This window comes from Ascaphus truei, unplaced genomic scaffold (genome assembly GCF_040206685.1).
Source record: "Ascaphus truei isolate aAscTru1 unplaced genomic scaffold, aAscTru1.hap1 HAP1_SCAFFOLD_502, whole genome shotgun sequence".
NCBI lineage: Eukaryota > Metazoa > Chordata > Amphibia > Anura > Ascaphidae > Ascaphus > Ascaphus truei.
In genome coordinates, this window is record NW_027456833.1 from 20,001 (window position 1) to 36,038 (window position 16,038).

General features: G+C 57.8%; 1 protein-coding gene across 1 annotated transcript in view; it reads right to left on the reverse strand.

Moving 5' to 3' along the window:
- The window catches only part of LOC142484991 (microtubule-actin cross-linking factor 1, isoforms 6/7-like), a 94,708-nt gene that overhangs the window by 9,423 nt on the left and 69,247 nt on the right, over nt 1–16,038 (reverse strand). Inside the window, exons 9-12 of the mRNA XM_075584228.1 lie at nt 8,609–8,752; nt 6,005–6,193; nt 2,223–2,331; nt 49–218 (exon numbers count right to left, since the gene is read on the reverse strand). Coding sequence (XP_075440343.1) covers nt 49–218; nt 2,223–2,331; nt 6,005–6,193; nt 8,609–8,752 — 612 coding nt within the window. The remainder of the gene's footprint in view (nt 1–48; nt 219–2,222; nt 2,332–6,004; nt 6,194–8,608; nt 8,753–16,038) is intronic.

A 16,038-nucleotide genomic window follows, 5' to 3' on the forward strand; every position in this document is an offset into this window, starting at 1 on the left:
AGAAGTGGCCATGGCTTTGAAGGCTCGTTCTCCTCCTGGTCCCCTCACCTCGTGCAGTCGCTGCTGTGCGCACTGCAGGCGGCACTGCCGATCCAGTGACAAGAACCAGAGCTGCTGCCAGCGGTTCAGAAGCTGGGCCATGTGAGGGGTTTCAGGCGCCACGTCCAGCAGAGGCACCGACAGACTCATCTGTGGCGACTTAAGGGAGCTTTGTCTTTCTGAAAAACAAAGGTCAGGTCACCGTTAGGACTTATATCTGCAGCCCTTTATATCAACAAGATCACCGGGAAAGGTGGAATAAGGGCAGCAGAGGAGTAGGATGTCAATGTGGTGGACAAAGAAGTCATTCTTAAAAATAAAGGTACATATTTACTAAGCAGTGCTACTCCATAACACACGGTCTAGCATAGCTTAGTGAATATGGCCCATTCAGGTTAATAGCTTCTAAGGTGTCATCCAGAACCGGAAAGTGACAATTGGAGTAGTACTACTTAGTAACTATGACAATTTATGCTCCATTCAAAGTTGTCTTCCAGGGAAAGAAGGTAACTTATTTAACAGCACCACTTAGTACACATGGGCCAACGTCTTTAGAAAAGGCGCACAAGGGTCGGGGTGGCTGCGAGGGCCGGTGGTGGCTGCGAGGGTCAGGGTGGCTGCGAGGGACGGCGGTGGCTGCGAGGGTCGGGGTGGCTGCGAGGGACGGCGGTGGCTGCGAGGGTCGGGGTGGCTGCGAGGGACGGCGGTGGCTGCGAGGGCCGGCGGTGGCTGCGAGGGTCAGGGTGGCTGCGAGGGATGGCGGTGGCTGCGAGGGTCGGCGGTGGCTGCGAGGGACGGCGGTGGCTGCGAGGGACGGCGGTGGCTGCGAGGGACGGCGGTGGCTGCGAGGGTCAGCGGTGGCTGCGAGGGACGGCGGTGGCTGCGAGGGCCGGCGGTGGCTGCGAGGGCCGGCGGTGGCTGCGAGGGTCAGGGTGGCTGCGAGGGATGGCGGTGGCTGCGAGGGACGGCGGTGGCTGCGAGGGACGGCGGTGGCTGCGAGGGTCAGCGGTGGCTGCGAGGGACGGCGGTGGCTGCGAGGGACGGCGGTGGCTGCGAGGGACGGCGGTGGCTTTATTTTTCTGTTATATGAAAGATGAGGTTGTTGGTTGGGGGCACGAGGAGGTTATGAGAATATTGGTGAGTTTTGGGCTGCAGGAGTATGAGTGTAGTGTAGAGGTGTTGGTGAGCGAGGTGTACAGGTGTGAGTGGGGTTGTAGTACTATGGGTACAGATGCCGTATGAATGAAGTGCCACGGGCACTTGTGGCCACATTTGTGAATGATTTTGGGGTCCAGGTATCTCCCATGTGGTGGGGAGCGAGTATGATATAGATGGGTGTGTGAGTGGGGTTTTCTTAGTACCGGCTGTGGGCTCTGCCACTGAGTGCATGGTGAGTTTGAAACAGCTACGTATCTGACATCATCTTGTGAAGTCTGAGTGGGTGGTAGAGGTGTGAGTGGGATGTAGAGGTGTGAGTGGGATGTAGAGGTGTGAGTGGGATGTAGAGGAAGTGGGATGTAGAGGTGTGAGTGGGATGTAGAGGTGTGAGTGGGATGTAGAGGAAGTAGGATGTAGAGGTGTGAGTGGGATGTAGAGGTGTGAGTGAGATGTAGAGGAGTGAGTGGAATGTATAGGTGTGAGTAGGATGTGAGTGGGATGAGAGGAGTGCAAGAGTAAGTGGGATGTAGAGGTGTGAGTGGGATGTAGGTGAGTAAGTGGAAAGTAGAGGTGTGAGTGTGATATAGAGGTGTGAGTGGTATAGTAAGTGGGATGTAGAGGTGTGAGTGGTATAGTAAGTGGGATGTAGAGGTGTGAGTGGGATGTAGAGGTGTGAGTGGGATGTAGAGGTGTGAGTGGGATGTAGAGGTGTGAGTGGGATGTAGAGGTGTGAGTGGGATGTAGAGGTGTGAGTGGGATGTAGAGGTGTGAGTGGGATGTAGAGGTGTGAGTGGGATGTAGAGGTGTGAGTGGGATGTAGAGGTGTGAGTGGGATGTAGAGGTGTGAGTGGGATGTAGAGGTGTGAGTGGGATGTAGAGGTGTGAGTGGGATGTAGAGGTGTGAGTGGGATGTAGAGGTGTGAGTGGTAGAGTATCAGTTGGATAGAGATGTGTGAGTGGTAGAGTATCAGTGGGATATAGATGTGTGAGATAATGGGGCGTTGTTGGGACAGGCAGTTACTCACTGGCTGAGTTCCTGCGGGAGTTAGGGGCTTTCGTCACCACTTTACGTTTGCAGTTCTTCGTCACTCTCTCCACCTCTGGTTCCTTCCTGGCCAGCTCCTCCATAAACACCTAAAACAGGCACCAACAGAGGGCGAGGAAAGGGTTACAAAGGTGCAACATTTAGAGGCACCTGTAACACAAACATGCAATCTCCTCTTCTCAGGGGTGGTACTGTAATTCATTAAACTCTGGCCGGGACATTCAAATCAATGGGACTTTCTGTACGATAGGCCCCGACCGGCACTTTCACAGATTAATACATTACCCCCAGAATTGGTGTGGAAGGGCTTAATATACGCTCATTTTGTCATGAAGTCTCATGTCCTTCCATCCTTGGTCAGTGATACTAAATTTGTTTTGTCAACGGTCATTGTTGTGTGGCCCTGGTCAAGGTACAGTGACAGGATACCACCCACTGAGGGGTGTGTCCTGTCACCGTACATCCTCTGAAAAAGAGACGGCCTTAGGACAAGGCGGTTGGCTTGGGCCCTGCACCTTCGAGGGGGTCCCACGCTCTCTTCTCTCCTTCCTCCTGTCGGCGCCGGGATCAAAATTCCGCCAGACAGGAGAGGAGAGAGCTGGAGGAGGGAGATAGGAGAAACCCCGCCCACTGAGATAAGAGAAACCCCGTCCACTGAGATAAGAGAAACCCAGCCCACTGAGATAAGAGAAACCCCGCCCACTGAGATAAGAGAAACACAGCCCACTGAGATAAGAGAAACCCCGCCCACTGAGAAACGAGAAACCCACCCACTGAGATAAGAGAAACCCAGCCCACTGAGATAAGAGAAACCCAGCCCGCTGAGATAAGAGAAACCCAGCCCACTGAGATAAGAGAATCCCCACCCACTGAGATAAGAGAAACCCCACCCACTGAGATAAGAGAACCCCCGCCCATTGAGATAAGAGAACCCCCACCCACTGAGATAAGAGAAACCCCGCCCACTGAGATAAGAGAAACCCCGCCCACTGAGATAAGAGTAACCCCACCCACTGAGATAAGAGAACCCCCACCCACTGAGATAAGAGAAACCCCACCCACTGAGATAAGAGAAACCCCGCCCACTGAGATAAGAGAAACCCCGCCCATTGAGATAAGAGAAACCCCACCCACTGAGATAAGAGAACCCCCACCCACTGAGATAAGAGAAACCCCGCCCACTGAGATAAGAGAAACCCAGCCCACTGAGAAACGAGAAACCCAGCCCACTGAGATGAGAAACCCAGCCCACTGAGATAAGAGAAACCCAGCCTACTGAGATAAGATAAACCCCACCCAGTGAGATAAGAGAAACCCCACCCACTGAGATAAGAGAAACCCAGCCCACTGAGATAAGAGAAACCCAGCCCACTGAGATAAGAGAACCCCAGCCCACTGAGAAACGAGAAACCCAGCCCACTGAGATAAGAGAAACCCCGCCCACTGAGATAAGAGAACCGCCGCCCACTGAGATAAGAGAAACCCAGCCCACTGAGAAACGAGAAACCCAGCCCACTGAGATAAGAGAAACCCAGCCCACTGAGATAAGAGAAACCCCGCCCACTGAGATAAGAGAAACCCAGCCCACTGAGATAAGAGAACCCCCGCCCACTGAGATAAGAGAACCCCCGCCCACTGAGATAAGAGAAACCCCGCCCACTGAGATAAGATAAACCTACCCACTGAGATAAGGGAAACCCCGCCCACTGAGATAAGAGAAACCCCGCCCACTGAGATAAGAGAAACCCAGCCCACTGAGATAAGAGAAACCCCACCCACTGAGATAAGAGAAACCCAGCCCACTGAGATAAGAGAAACCCCACCCACTGAGATAAGAGAAACCCCACCCACTGAGATAAGAGAAACCCCACCCACTGAGATAAGAGAAACCCAGCCCACTGAGATAAGAGAAACCCAGCCCACTGAGATAAGAGAAACCCCACTCACTGAGATAAGAGAAACCCCCACCCACTGAGATAAGAGAAACACAGCCCACTGAGATAAGAGAAACCCCACCCACTGAGATAAGAGTAACCCCACCCACTGAGATAAGAGAAACCCAGCCCACTGAGATAAGAGAAACCAAGCCCACTGAGATAAGAGAAACCCTGCCCATTGAGATAAGAGAAACCCCGCCCATTGAGATAAGAGAAACCCCACCCACTGAGATAAGAGAACCCCCGCCCACTGAGATAAGAGAAACCCCGCCCACTGAGATAAGAGAAACCCAGCCCACTGAGAAACGAGAAACCCAGCCCACTGAGATGAGAAACCCAGCCCACTGAGATAAGAGAAACCCAGCCCACTGAGATAAGATAAACCCCACCCACTGAGATAAGAGAAACCCACCCACTAAGATAAGAGAAACCCAGCCCACTGAGATAAGAGAAACCCAGCCCACTGAGAAACGAGAAACCCAGCCCACTGAGATAAGAGAAACCCCGCCCACTGAGATAAGAGAACCGCCGCCCACTGAGATAAGAGAAACCCAGCCCACTGAGAAACGAGAAACCCAGCCCACTGAGATAAGAGAAACCCCGCCCACTGAGATAAGAGAAACCCCGCCCACTGAGATAAGAGAAACCCAGCCCACTGAGATAAGAGAACCCCCACCCACTGAGATTAGAGAAACCCCGCCCACTGAGATAAGGGAAACCCCGCCCACTGAGATAAGATAAACCCCGCCCACTGAGAAGATAAACCCCGCCCACTGAGATAAGAGAAACCCTGCCCACTGAGATAAGAGAAACCCAGCCCACTGAGATAAGAGAAACCCCACCCACTGAGATAAGAGAAACCCCACCCACTGAGATAAGGGAAACCCCGCCCACTGAGATAAGATAAACCCCGCCCACTGAGAAGATAAACCCCGCCCACTGAGATAAGAGAAACCCTGCCCACTGAGATAAGAGAAACCCAGCCCACTGAGATAAGAGAAACCCCACCCACTGAGATAAGAGAAACCCCACCCACTGAGATAAGAGAAACCCACCCACTGAGATAAGAGAAACCCCGCCCACTGAGATAAGAGAAACCCCGCCCACTGAGATAAGAGAAACCCCGCCCACTGAGATAAGAGAAACCCAGCCCACTGGGATAAGAGAAACCCAGCCCACTGAGATAAGAGAAACCCCGTCCACTGAGATAAGAGAAACCCCGCCCACTGAGATAAGAGAAACCCAGCCCACTGAGATAAGAGAAACCCCGCCCACTGAGATAAGAGAAACCCCACCCACTGAGATAAGAGAACCCCAGCCCACTGAGATAAGAGAAACCCCACCCACTGAGATAAGAGAAACCCCACCCACTGAGATGAGAAACCCAGCTCACTGAGATAAGAGAAACCCCACCCACTGAGATAAGAGAAACCCCGCCCACTGAGATAAGAGAAACCCCACCCACTGAGATAAGAGAACCCCCACCCACTGAGATAAGAGAAACCCAGCCCACTGAGATAAGAGAAACCCCACCCACTGAGATAAGAGAAACCCCCACCCACTGAGATAAGAGAAACACAGCCCACTGAGATAAGAGAAACCCCACCCACTGAGATAAGAGAAACCCCACCCACTGAGATAAGAGAAACCCAGCCCACTGAGATAAGAGAAACCAAGCCCACTGAGATAAGAGAAACCCCGCCCACTGAGATAAGAGAAACCCCGCCCACTGAGATAAGAGAACCCCGCCCACTGAGATAAGAGAAACGATTAACAGAAGTCTGCTCTCTAGTGGCTAAGGTCAAGAGGTCAGCAAAAATATTACTGTGTGCTGTGATATGATATCCTCCAATGCTTCCATCTCTTCAGGCAGAACCTCGTTATCTCGTAAGCTCAGCGCCTCCTCCGCTGCTGTGATCCAATCCATGAGCCGGGCCACCTCCTCACGCTCCGTGGCCAGTGCCTGAACCTGAGCTTGGATACGCTCCCCCTGCTGGTGAGACCAGGACACCACCTGCAGACACACACAACACAATATTGTTGATGAAGTTTTGTTTCTGTGTATCCCCCAGAAAGACCACTTATTCCCCATGTATATGCAATGTCTTCCTAGGACCCCAGTGTGTGCTGGGCCGGTAATTCTTTTAGCCAGCCAGCCCAGGAGGGAATATGGGCCTGCTCTCCACGGAGGGGCCGGTAATTCTGTTAGCCAGCCAGCCCAGGAGGGAATATGGGCCTGCTCTCCACGGAGGGGCCGGTAATTCTGTTAGCCAGCCAGCCCAGGAGGGAATATGGGCCTTCTCTCCACAGATGGGAATCTGGGCCTGCTCTCCACAGATGGGAATCTGGGCCTGCTCTCCACAGATGGGAATCTGGGCCTGCTCTCCACAGATGGGAATCTGGGCCTGCTCTCCACAGATGGGAATCTGGGCCTGCTCTCCACAGATGGGAATCTGGGCCTGCTCTCCACGGAGGGGCTGGGCGAGGTGCTTGGGACACAGGATGTGTGGGGAGAGATATTTACTCAAGTCTGGGGAACGTGGACTTCCCAAGCGGAGTCATTGTTCATCCCGGACTAAGAGGCGTCTATCTCTACAGGAGGTATCAGGCTGAGACTGGAACCCGAGGCCTGGATCCTCGCCCCAACAAACTCAGCTCCCATTGGTCAGTTTGAATTGCCCACTCTCCTCAATCCCACCTCTGTGGGCTCTCCTAAAGCACTGCCACCTACCATGGCCCTGTTTGGCACATCACAGGTGAGCCCTTGCTCTGTGATTGGCTGACGTAACATCCATGCTCTGATTGGTCGGTTGCCCGGTCCCCTATGGTTTCAGATGGAGGCCAGGAAATGATGGAAACCCAGCTGATCACAGTTAGATTAGATCCAGACTCGCAGCGGTATTACATCGGCCACTACCCCCCTCGGACTCTAGGGCCCTACGGAGGACGTCTGCTAAGGTCGTGAGGGACAAACTAATGCCCCCGAGTGTGAGCCTACACCCTGAGAAAGGCAGTATTACTGCCGAAACGTTGGGTTCCTCGGCAGATTAAACCCTTTTCATTGATGATTAAGACCGTGCGCCTGATTCTTCTTCTTCACTGGGTCTATTTGGGACATCAGGAGCTCCCCAGAACCAGCGCACCGGCGGTTAAGTACCCCACTGTCACCCTTTTTGTTTGAGTGCGGGCACTACCTTCATTCCTGAGTAGGGCATCGCCATAACCTCAGGCAATTTATCCTGTTATTTTACATGTTTAAATATCATTCCCGCTCGCATTTCCATATAAAGTGTATTTGTTGGCATCACATGCGCCCCTCCCTCCTTCCTTCCTTCCTTCCTTCCCTCCCTCCTTCCCTTCTTCCCTCCTTCCTTCCCTCCCTCCTTTCTTCCCTCCTTCCTTCCCTCCCTCCTTCCTTCCCTTCTTCCCTCCTTCCTTCCTTCCCTCCCTCCTTCCTTCCCTTCTTCCCTCCTTCCTTCCCTCCCTCCTTTCTTCCCTCCTTCCTTTCTTCCCTCCTTCCTTCCCTCCCTCCTTCCTTCCCTCCTTCCTTCCCTCCTTCCTTCCTTCCCTCCCTCCTTCTTCTTTCCCTCCTTCTTCTTTCCCTCCTTCCTTCTTTCCCTCCTTTCTTCCCTCCTTCCTTCCTTCCCTCCCTCCCTCCTTCCCTCCCTCCCTCCTTCCCTGCCTCCTTCCCTTCCCTCCCTCCTTCCTTCTTTCCCTCCTTCCTTCCCTCCTTCCTTCCTTCCTTCCTTCCTTCCTTCCTTCCTTCCCTCCTTTCTTCCTTCCCTCCTTTCTTCCCTCTTTCCTTCCCTCCCTTCTTCCCTCTTTCCTTCCCTCCCTTCTTCCCTTCCCTCCCTCCTTCCCTCTTTCCTTCCCTCCCTCCTTCCCTCCCTCCCTCCTTCCCTCCCTCCCTCCTTCCTTCCCTCCCTCCTTCCCTCCCTCCAAGCCCTCCCTCCTTCCCTCCTTCCTTCCCTCCTTCCCTCCTTCCTTCCCTCCTTCCTTCCCTCCCTCCTTCCTCCTTTCATTCGGTCACATTGCAGGTCCTTATATTTGGGGCAGCAACTACTGCAAGTGACCCCTACTTGGATTGGACTTTTTCTGTTGCTCACCCTATTTGGATATTGTTTTCCCCGGTTCCTTTACTCTGTGCTTGATGCAGGGCGAGGATGTCGTGGTTCATACTGCGCTCCAATTAAAGTGTAGCTCACACTCACGAAGCGCTCAGCACGCAGACTAGACTCGGAGACTTGGTGTACTCGATTTCTCACACTCAGTGTCCCAAAATGATCAGCCCTTCCTTACTGTTTATTCAACACAACACACAGCGCACAAGCACTGCTTTTTAAGGAGGGATACGCAGATATCAAATCTTTCCTTGTGTATACAGCCCTATATAGTGTATAAGAGCCCAGAGAAAGGGGTGTGCGCTCACCTCCTGGTATCGCGTCTTAGTGATATTCAGCCAAGATTTGATGGTGATAATGGAGTCAGGGTGACAGACGTACAGGATTTCCTGACCCAGAGAAACAATGCACTCCAACGCCAACTGCTGGCACTGCAGGGTATTCATCAGCTCCTACGGAGAGAGAGGGAGAGAGATAAGGGAGGAGAGAGAGAGAGGGAGGGAGAGATAAGGGAGAAGAGAGAGACAGGGAGGGAGAGAGATAAGGGAGGAGAGAGACAGATACAGGAGGAGAGAGAGACAGAGAGATAAGGGAGGAGAGAGAGACAGAGAGGGAGAGATAAGTGAGGAGAGGGAGGGAGAGATAAGGTAGGAGAGAGAGAGAGGGAGAGAGATAGAGAGAGAAATAAGGGAAGAGAAATAGAGTGAGAGAGGGGGGAGAGATAAGGGAGGAGAGAGAGATAAGGGAGGAGAGAGAGGGAGAGATGAGGGAGAGGGAGAGATAATGAAGGAAAGATAGAGAGAAAGGGAGAGATAAGGGAAGAGAGAGCGAGAAAGGGGGAGAGATAAGGGAGGAGTGAGAGAGAAAAGGGGAGCGATAGGGGAGGAGAGATAGATAAGGGAGGAGAGAGAGAGATAAGGGAGGAGAGATAGAGATAAGGGAGGAGCGATAAGGGAGAAGCGAAAGAGAGAGGGGGATAAATAAGGAGGGGATATGAGAGAGAGAGAGAGAGATACAGGACGAGAGAGAGACAGATACGGGAGGAGAGAGAGATACGGGAGGAGAGAGAGACAGACAGAGAGATACGGGAGGAGAGAGACAGAGAGATAAGGGAGAAGTTGTAGAGACAGAGGGAGAGATAAGGAGGAGAGAGAGAGGGGGGATAAGGGAGGAGAAAAAGGGGGGAAGATAAGGGAGGAGAGAGAGAGATATATAGAGAGGGATAAGGGGAGCGATAAGGAGGAGAAAGAGATAAGGGAGGAGAGATAGAGAGGGAAAGAGAAAGAGAGGGGGAGAGATAAGAGAGGAAAGATAAAGAGAGATAAGGGAGGAAAGACAGAGAGAGATAAGGGAGGAGCGATAGAGACAGAGAGATATATATAGAGAGAGATGAGGGGAGAGATAAGGGAGGAGAGATAGAGAGGGGGAGAGATAAGGGAAGAGAGATGAGATAGAAGGAGAGATAGAGAGGGGGAGAGATAAGGGAGGATAGATCAAAGAAGGGAGAAATAACGGAGGAGAGAGACAGCGAGAAATGAGGGGAGAGAGAGGGAGAGAGATAAGGGAGGAGAGATAGAGATATGGGAGGAGATAGAGAGAGGGAGAGATAAGGGAGTAGACAGAGAGAGGGAGAGATAATGGAGGAGAGATATAGAGAGATAATGGAGGAGAGATAGAGAGAGATAATGGAGGAGATAGATAGAGAGGGATAATTGAGGAGATAGAGAGAGAGGGAGAGATAAGGAAGGAGAGAGAGGGAGAGATAAGGAAGGAGAGATAGAGATAAGGGAGGAGACAAGGGAGTAGAGAGGGAAAGATAATGGAGGAGATAGACAGAGAGGGAGAGATAAGGGAGGAGAGATAGAGATAAGGGGAGAGATAAGGGAGGAGCGATAGAGATAAGGGAGGAGACAGAGAGATGGAGAGAGATAAGGGAGGATAGATAGAGATAAGGGAGGAGAGAGAGAGGAAGATAAGGGAGGAGAGATAGATAAGGGAGGAGAGATAGAGATAAGGGGAGAGATAAGGGAGGCGTGATAGAGATAAGGGGAGAGATAAGGGAGGAGAGATAGAGATAAGGGGAGAGATAAAGGAGGAGAGATAGAGATAAGGGAGGAGAGATAGAGATAAGGGGAGAGATAAGGGAGGAGCGATAGAGATAAGGGAGGAGACAGAGAGATGGAGAGAGATAAGGGAGGATAGATAGAGATAAGGGAGGAGAGAGAGAGGAAGATAAGGGAGGAGAGATAGATAAGGGAGGAGAGATAGAGATAAGGGGAGAGATAAGGGAGGCGTGATAGAGATAAGGGGAGAGATAAGGGAGGAGAGATAGAGATAAGGGGAGAGATAAAGGAGGAGAGATAGAGATAAGGGAGGAGAGATAGAGATAAGGGGAGAGATAAGGGAGGCGTGATAGAGATAAGGGGAGAGATAAGGGAGGAGAGATAGAGATAAGGGGAGCGATAAAGGAGGAGAGATAGAGATAAGGGAGGAGAGATAGAGATAAGGGGAGAGATAAGGGAGGAGAGATAGAGAGATGTTTGCATAGGCGCAGAGTCTGCCCACCGCCCACCGAGTGACTCCTCTTTTCCGTATTATTTTGTGAATACAAAGTGTCCAAAATCCACGGCTTCCATAACTGCAAACGTTGGGTCGCCATATTATGTTATCTGCCCCCGCAGCGTGCACACAGGCCGCCCAGCGCCACGTGTGCGTTATCCAACCCCCGCAGCGTGCACACAGGCCGCCCAGCGCCACGTGTGCATTACCCAACCCACGCAGCGTGCACACAGGCCGCCCAGCGCCACGTGTGCATTACCCAACCCCCGCAGCGTGCACACAGGCCGCCCAGCGCCACGTGTGCGTTACCCAACCCCCGCAGCGTGCACACAGGCCGCCCAGCGCCACGTGTGCGTTACCCAACCCCCGCAGCGTGCACACAGGCCGCCCAGCGCCACGCGTGCTTTATCCAACCCCCGCAGCGTGCACACAGGCCGCCCAGCGCCACGTGTGCGTTACCCAACCCCCGCAGCGTGCACACAGGCCGCCCAGCGCCACGTGTGCGTTACCCAACCCCCGCAGCGTGCACACAGGCCGCCCAGCGCCACGCGTGCGTTATCCAACCCCCGCAGCGTGCACACAGGCCGCCCAGCGCCACGGGTGTGTTATCCAACCCCCGCAGCGTGCACACAGGCCGCCCAGCGCCACGTGTGCGTTATCCAACCCCCGCAGCGTGCACACAGGCCGCCCAGCGCCACGTGTGCGTTACCCAACCCCCGCAGCGTGCACACAGGCCGCCCAGCGCCACGTGTGCGTTACCCAACCCCCGCAGCGTGCACACAGGCCGCCCAGCGCCACGTGTGCGTTATCCAACCCACGCAGCGTGCACACAGGCCGCCCAGCGCCACGTGTGCGTTATCCAACCCCCGCAGCGTGCACACAGGCCGCCCAGCGCCACGTGTGCGTTACCCAACCCACGCAGCGTGCACACAGGCCGCCCAGCGCCACGCGTGCGTTATCCAACCCCCGCAGCGTGCACACAGGCCGCCCAGCGTCACGCGTGCGTTATCCAACCCCCGCAGCGTGCACACAGGCCGCCCAGCGCCACGGGTGCGTTATCCAACCCACGCAGCGTGCACACAGGCCGCCCAGCGCCACGTGTGCGTTATCCAACCCCCGCAGCGTGCACACAGGCCGCCCAGCGCCACGTGTGCGTTATCCAACCCACGCAGCGTGCACACAGGCCGCCCAGCGCCACGTGTGCGTTATCTAACCCCCGCAGCATGCACACAGGCCGCCCAGCGCCACGTGTGCGTTACCCAACCCACGCAGCGTGCACACAGGCCGCCCAGCGCCACGCGTGCGTTATCCAACCCCCGCAGCGTGCACACAGGCCGCCCAGCGCCACGCGTGCGTTATCCAACCCCCGCAGCGTGCACACAGGCCGCCCAGCGCCACGTGTGCGTTATCCAACCCCCGCAGCGTGCACACAGGCCGCCCAGCGCCACGTGTGCGTTATCCAACCCACGCAGCGTGCACACAGGCCACCCAGCGCCACGTGTGCGTTACCCAACCCCCGCAGCGTGCACACAGGCCGCCCAGCGCCACGTGTGCGTTATCCAACCCCCGCAGCGTGCACACAGGCCGCCCAGCGCCACGTGTGCGTTACCCAACCCCCGCAGCATGCACACAGGCCGCCCAGCGCCACGTGTGCGTTATCCAACCCCCGCAGCGTGCACACAGGCCGCCCAGCGCCACGTGTGCGTTATCCAACCCCCGCAGCGTGCACACAGGCCGCCCAGCGCCATGTGTGCGTTATCCAACCCCCGCAGCGTGCACACAGGCCGCCCAGCACCACGTGTGCGTTATCCAACCCCCGCAGCGTGCACACAGGCCGCCCAGCGCCACGTGTGCGTTATCCAACCCCCGCAGCGTGCACACAGGCCGCCCAGCGCCACGTGTGCGTTATCCAACCCACGCAGCGTGCACACAGGCCACCCAGCGCCACGTGTGCGTTACCCAACCCCCGCAGCGTGCACACAGGCTGCCCAGCGCCACGTGTGCGTTATCCAACCCCCGCAGCGTGCACACAGGCCGCCCAGCGCCACGTGTGCGTTACCCAACCCCCGCAGCATGCACACAGGCCGCCCAGCGCCACGTGTGCGTTATCCAACCCCCGCAGCGTGCACACAGGCCGCCCAGCGCCACGTGTGCGTTATCCAACCCCCGCAGCGTGCACACAGGCTGCCCAGCGCCACGTGTGCGTTACCCAACCCCCGCAGCGTGCACACAGGCCGCCCAGCGCCACGTGTGCATTACCCAACCCACGCAGCGTGCACACAGGCCGCCCAGCGCCACGTGTGCATTACCCAACCCCCGCAGCGTGCACACAGGCCGCCCAGCGCCACGTGTGCGTTACCCAACCCCCGCAGCGTGCACACAGGCCGCCCAGCGCCACGTGTGCGTTACCCAACCCCCGCAGCGTGCACACAGGCCGCCCAGCGCCACGCGTGCTTTATCCAACCCCCGCAGCGTGCACACAGGCCGCCCAGCGCCACGTGTGCGTTACCCAACCCCCGCAGCGTGCACACAGGCCGCCCAGCGCCACGTGTGCGTTACCCAACCCCCGCAGCGTGCACACAGGCCGCCCAGCGCCACGCGTGCGTTATCCAACCCCCGCAGCGTGCACACAGGCCGCCCAGCGCCACGGGTGTGTTATCCAACCCCCGCAGCGTGCACACAGGCCGCCCAGCGCCACGTGTGCGTTATCCAACCCCCGCAGCGTGCACACAGGCCGCCCAGCGCCACGTGTGCGTTACCCAACCCCCGCAGCGTGCACACAGGCCGCCCAGCGCCACGTGTGCGTTACCCAACCCCCGCAGCGTGCACACAGGCCGCCCAGCGCCACGTGTGCGTTATCCAACCCACGCAGCGTGCACACAGGCCGCCCAGCGCCACGTGTGCGTTATCCAACCCCCGCAGCGTGCACACAGGCCGCCCAGCGCCACGTGTGCGTTACCCAACCCACGCAGCGTGCACACAGGCCGCCCAGCGCCACGCGTGCGTTATCCAACCCCCGCAGCGTGCACACAGGCCGCCCAGCGTCACGCGTGCGTTATCCAACCCCCGCAGCGTGCACACAGGCCGCCCAGCGCCACGGGTGCGTTATCCAACCCACGCAGCGTGCACACAGGCCGCCCAGCGCCACGTGTGCGTTATCCAACCCCCGCAGCGTGCACACAGGCCGCCCAGCGCCACGTGTGCGTTATCCAACCCACGCAGCGTGCACACAGGCCGCCCAGCGCCACGTGTGCGTTATCCAACCCCCGCAGCATGCACACAGGCCGCCCAGCGCCACGTGTGCGTTACCCAACCCACGCAGCGTGCACACAGGCCGCCCAGCGCCACGCGTGCGTTATCCAACCCCCGCAGCGTGCACACAGGCCGCCCAGCGCCACGCGTGCGTTATCCAACCCCCGCAGCGTGCACACAGGCCGCCCAGCGCCACGTGTGCGTTATCCAACCCCCGCAGCGTGCACACAGGCCGCCCAGCGCCACGTGTGCGTTATCCAACCCACGCAGCGTGCACACAGGCCACCCAGCGCCACGTGTGCGTTACCCAACCCCCGCAGCGTGCACACAGGCCGCCCAGCGCCACGTGTGCGTTATCCAACCCCCGCAGCGTGCACACAGGCCGCCCAGCGCCACGTGTGCGTTACCCAACCCCCGCAGCATGCACACAGGCCGCCCAGCGCCACGTGTGCGTTATCCAACCCCCGCAGCGTGCACACAGGCCGCCCAGCGCCACGTGTGCGTTATCCAACCCCCGCAGCGTGCACACAGGCCGCCCAGCGCCATGTGTGCGTTATCCAACCCCCGCAGCGTGCACACAGGCCGCCCAGCACCACGTGTGCGTTATCCAACCCCCGCAGCGTGCACACAGGCCGCCCAGCGCCACGTGTGCGTTATCCAACCCCCGCAGCGTGCACACAGGCCGCCCAGCGCCACGTGTGCGTTATCCAACCCACGCAGCGTGCACACAGGCCACCCAGCGCCACGTGTGCGTTACCCAACCCCCGCAGCGTGCACACAGGCTGCCCAGCGCCACGTGTGCGTTATCCAACCCCCGCAGCGTGCACACAGGCCGCCCAGCGCCACGTGTGCGTTACCCAACCCCCGCAGCATGCACACAGGCCGCCCAGCGCCACGTGTGCGTTATCCAACCCCCGCAGCGTGCACACAGGCCGCCCAGCGCCACGTGTGCGTTATCCAACCCCCGCAGCGTGCACACAGGCCGCCCAGCGCCACGTGTGCGTTATCCAACCCCCGCAGCGTGCACACAGGCCGCCCAGCGCCACGCGTGCTTTACCCAACCCCCGCAGCGTGCACACAGGCCGCCCAGCGCCACGTGTGCGTTACCCAACCCCCGCAGCGTGCACACAGGCCGCCCAGCGCCACGCGTGCGTTATCCAACCCCCGCAGCGTGCACACAGGCTGCCCAGCGCCACGTGTGCGTTATCCAACCCCCGCAGCGTGCACACAGGCCGCCCAGCGCCACGCGTGCTTTATCCAACCCACGCAGCGTGCACACAGGCCGCCCAGCGCCACGTGTGTGTTATCCAACCCCCGCAGCGTGCACACAGGCCGCCCAGCGCCATGTGTGCGTTATCCAACCCACGCAGCGTGCACACAGGCCGCCCAGCGCCATGTGTGCGTTATCCAACCCACGCAGCGTGCACACAGGCCGGACAGCGCCACGTGTGCGTTACCCAACCCCCGCAGCGTGCACACAGGCCGCCCAGCGCCACGTGTGCGTTACCCAACCCCCGCAGCGTGCACACAGGCCGCCCAGCGCCACGCGTGCGTTATCCAACCCCCGCAGCGTGCACACAGGCCGCCCAGCGCCACGGGTGCTTTATCCAACCCACGCAGCGTGCACACAGGCCGCCCAGCGCCACGTGTGCGTTATCCAACCCCCGCAGCGTGCACACAGGCCGCCCAGCGCCACGTGTGCGTTACCCAACCCCCGCAGCGTGCACACAGGCCGCCCAGCGCCACGTGTGCGTTATCCAACCCCCGCAGCATGCACTCGGGCCGCCCAGCGCCACGTGTGCGTTACCCAACCCCCGCAGCGTGCACACAGGCCGCCCAGCGCCACGTGTGCGTTACCCAACCCCCGCAGCGTGCACACAGGCCGCCCAGCGCCACGCGTGCTTTATCCAACCCACGCAGCGTGCAC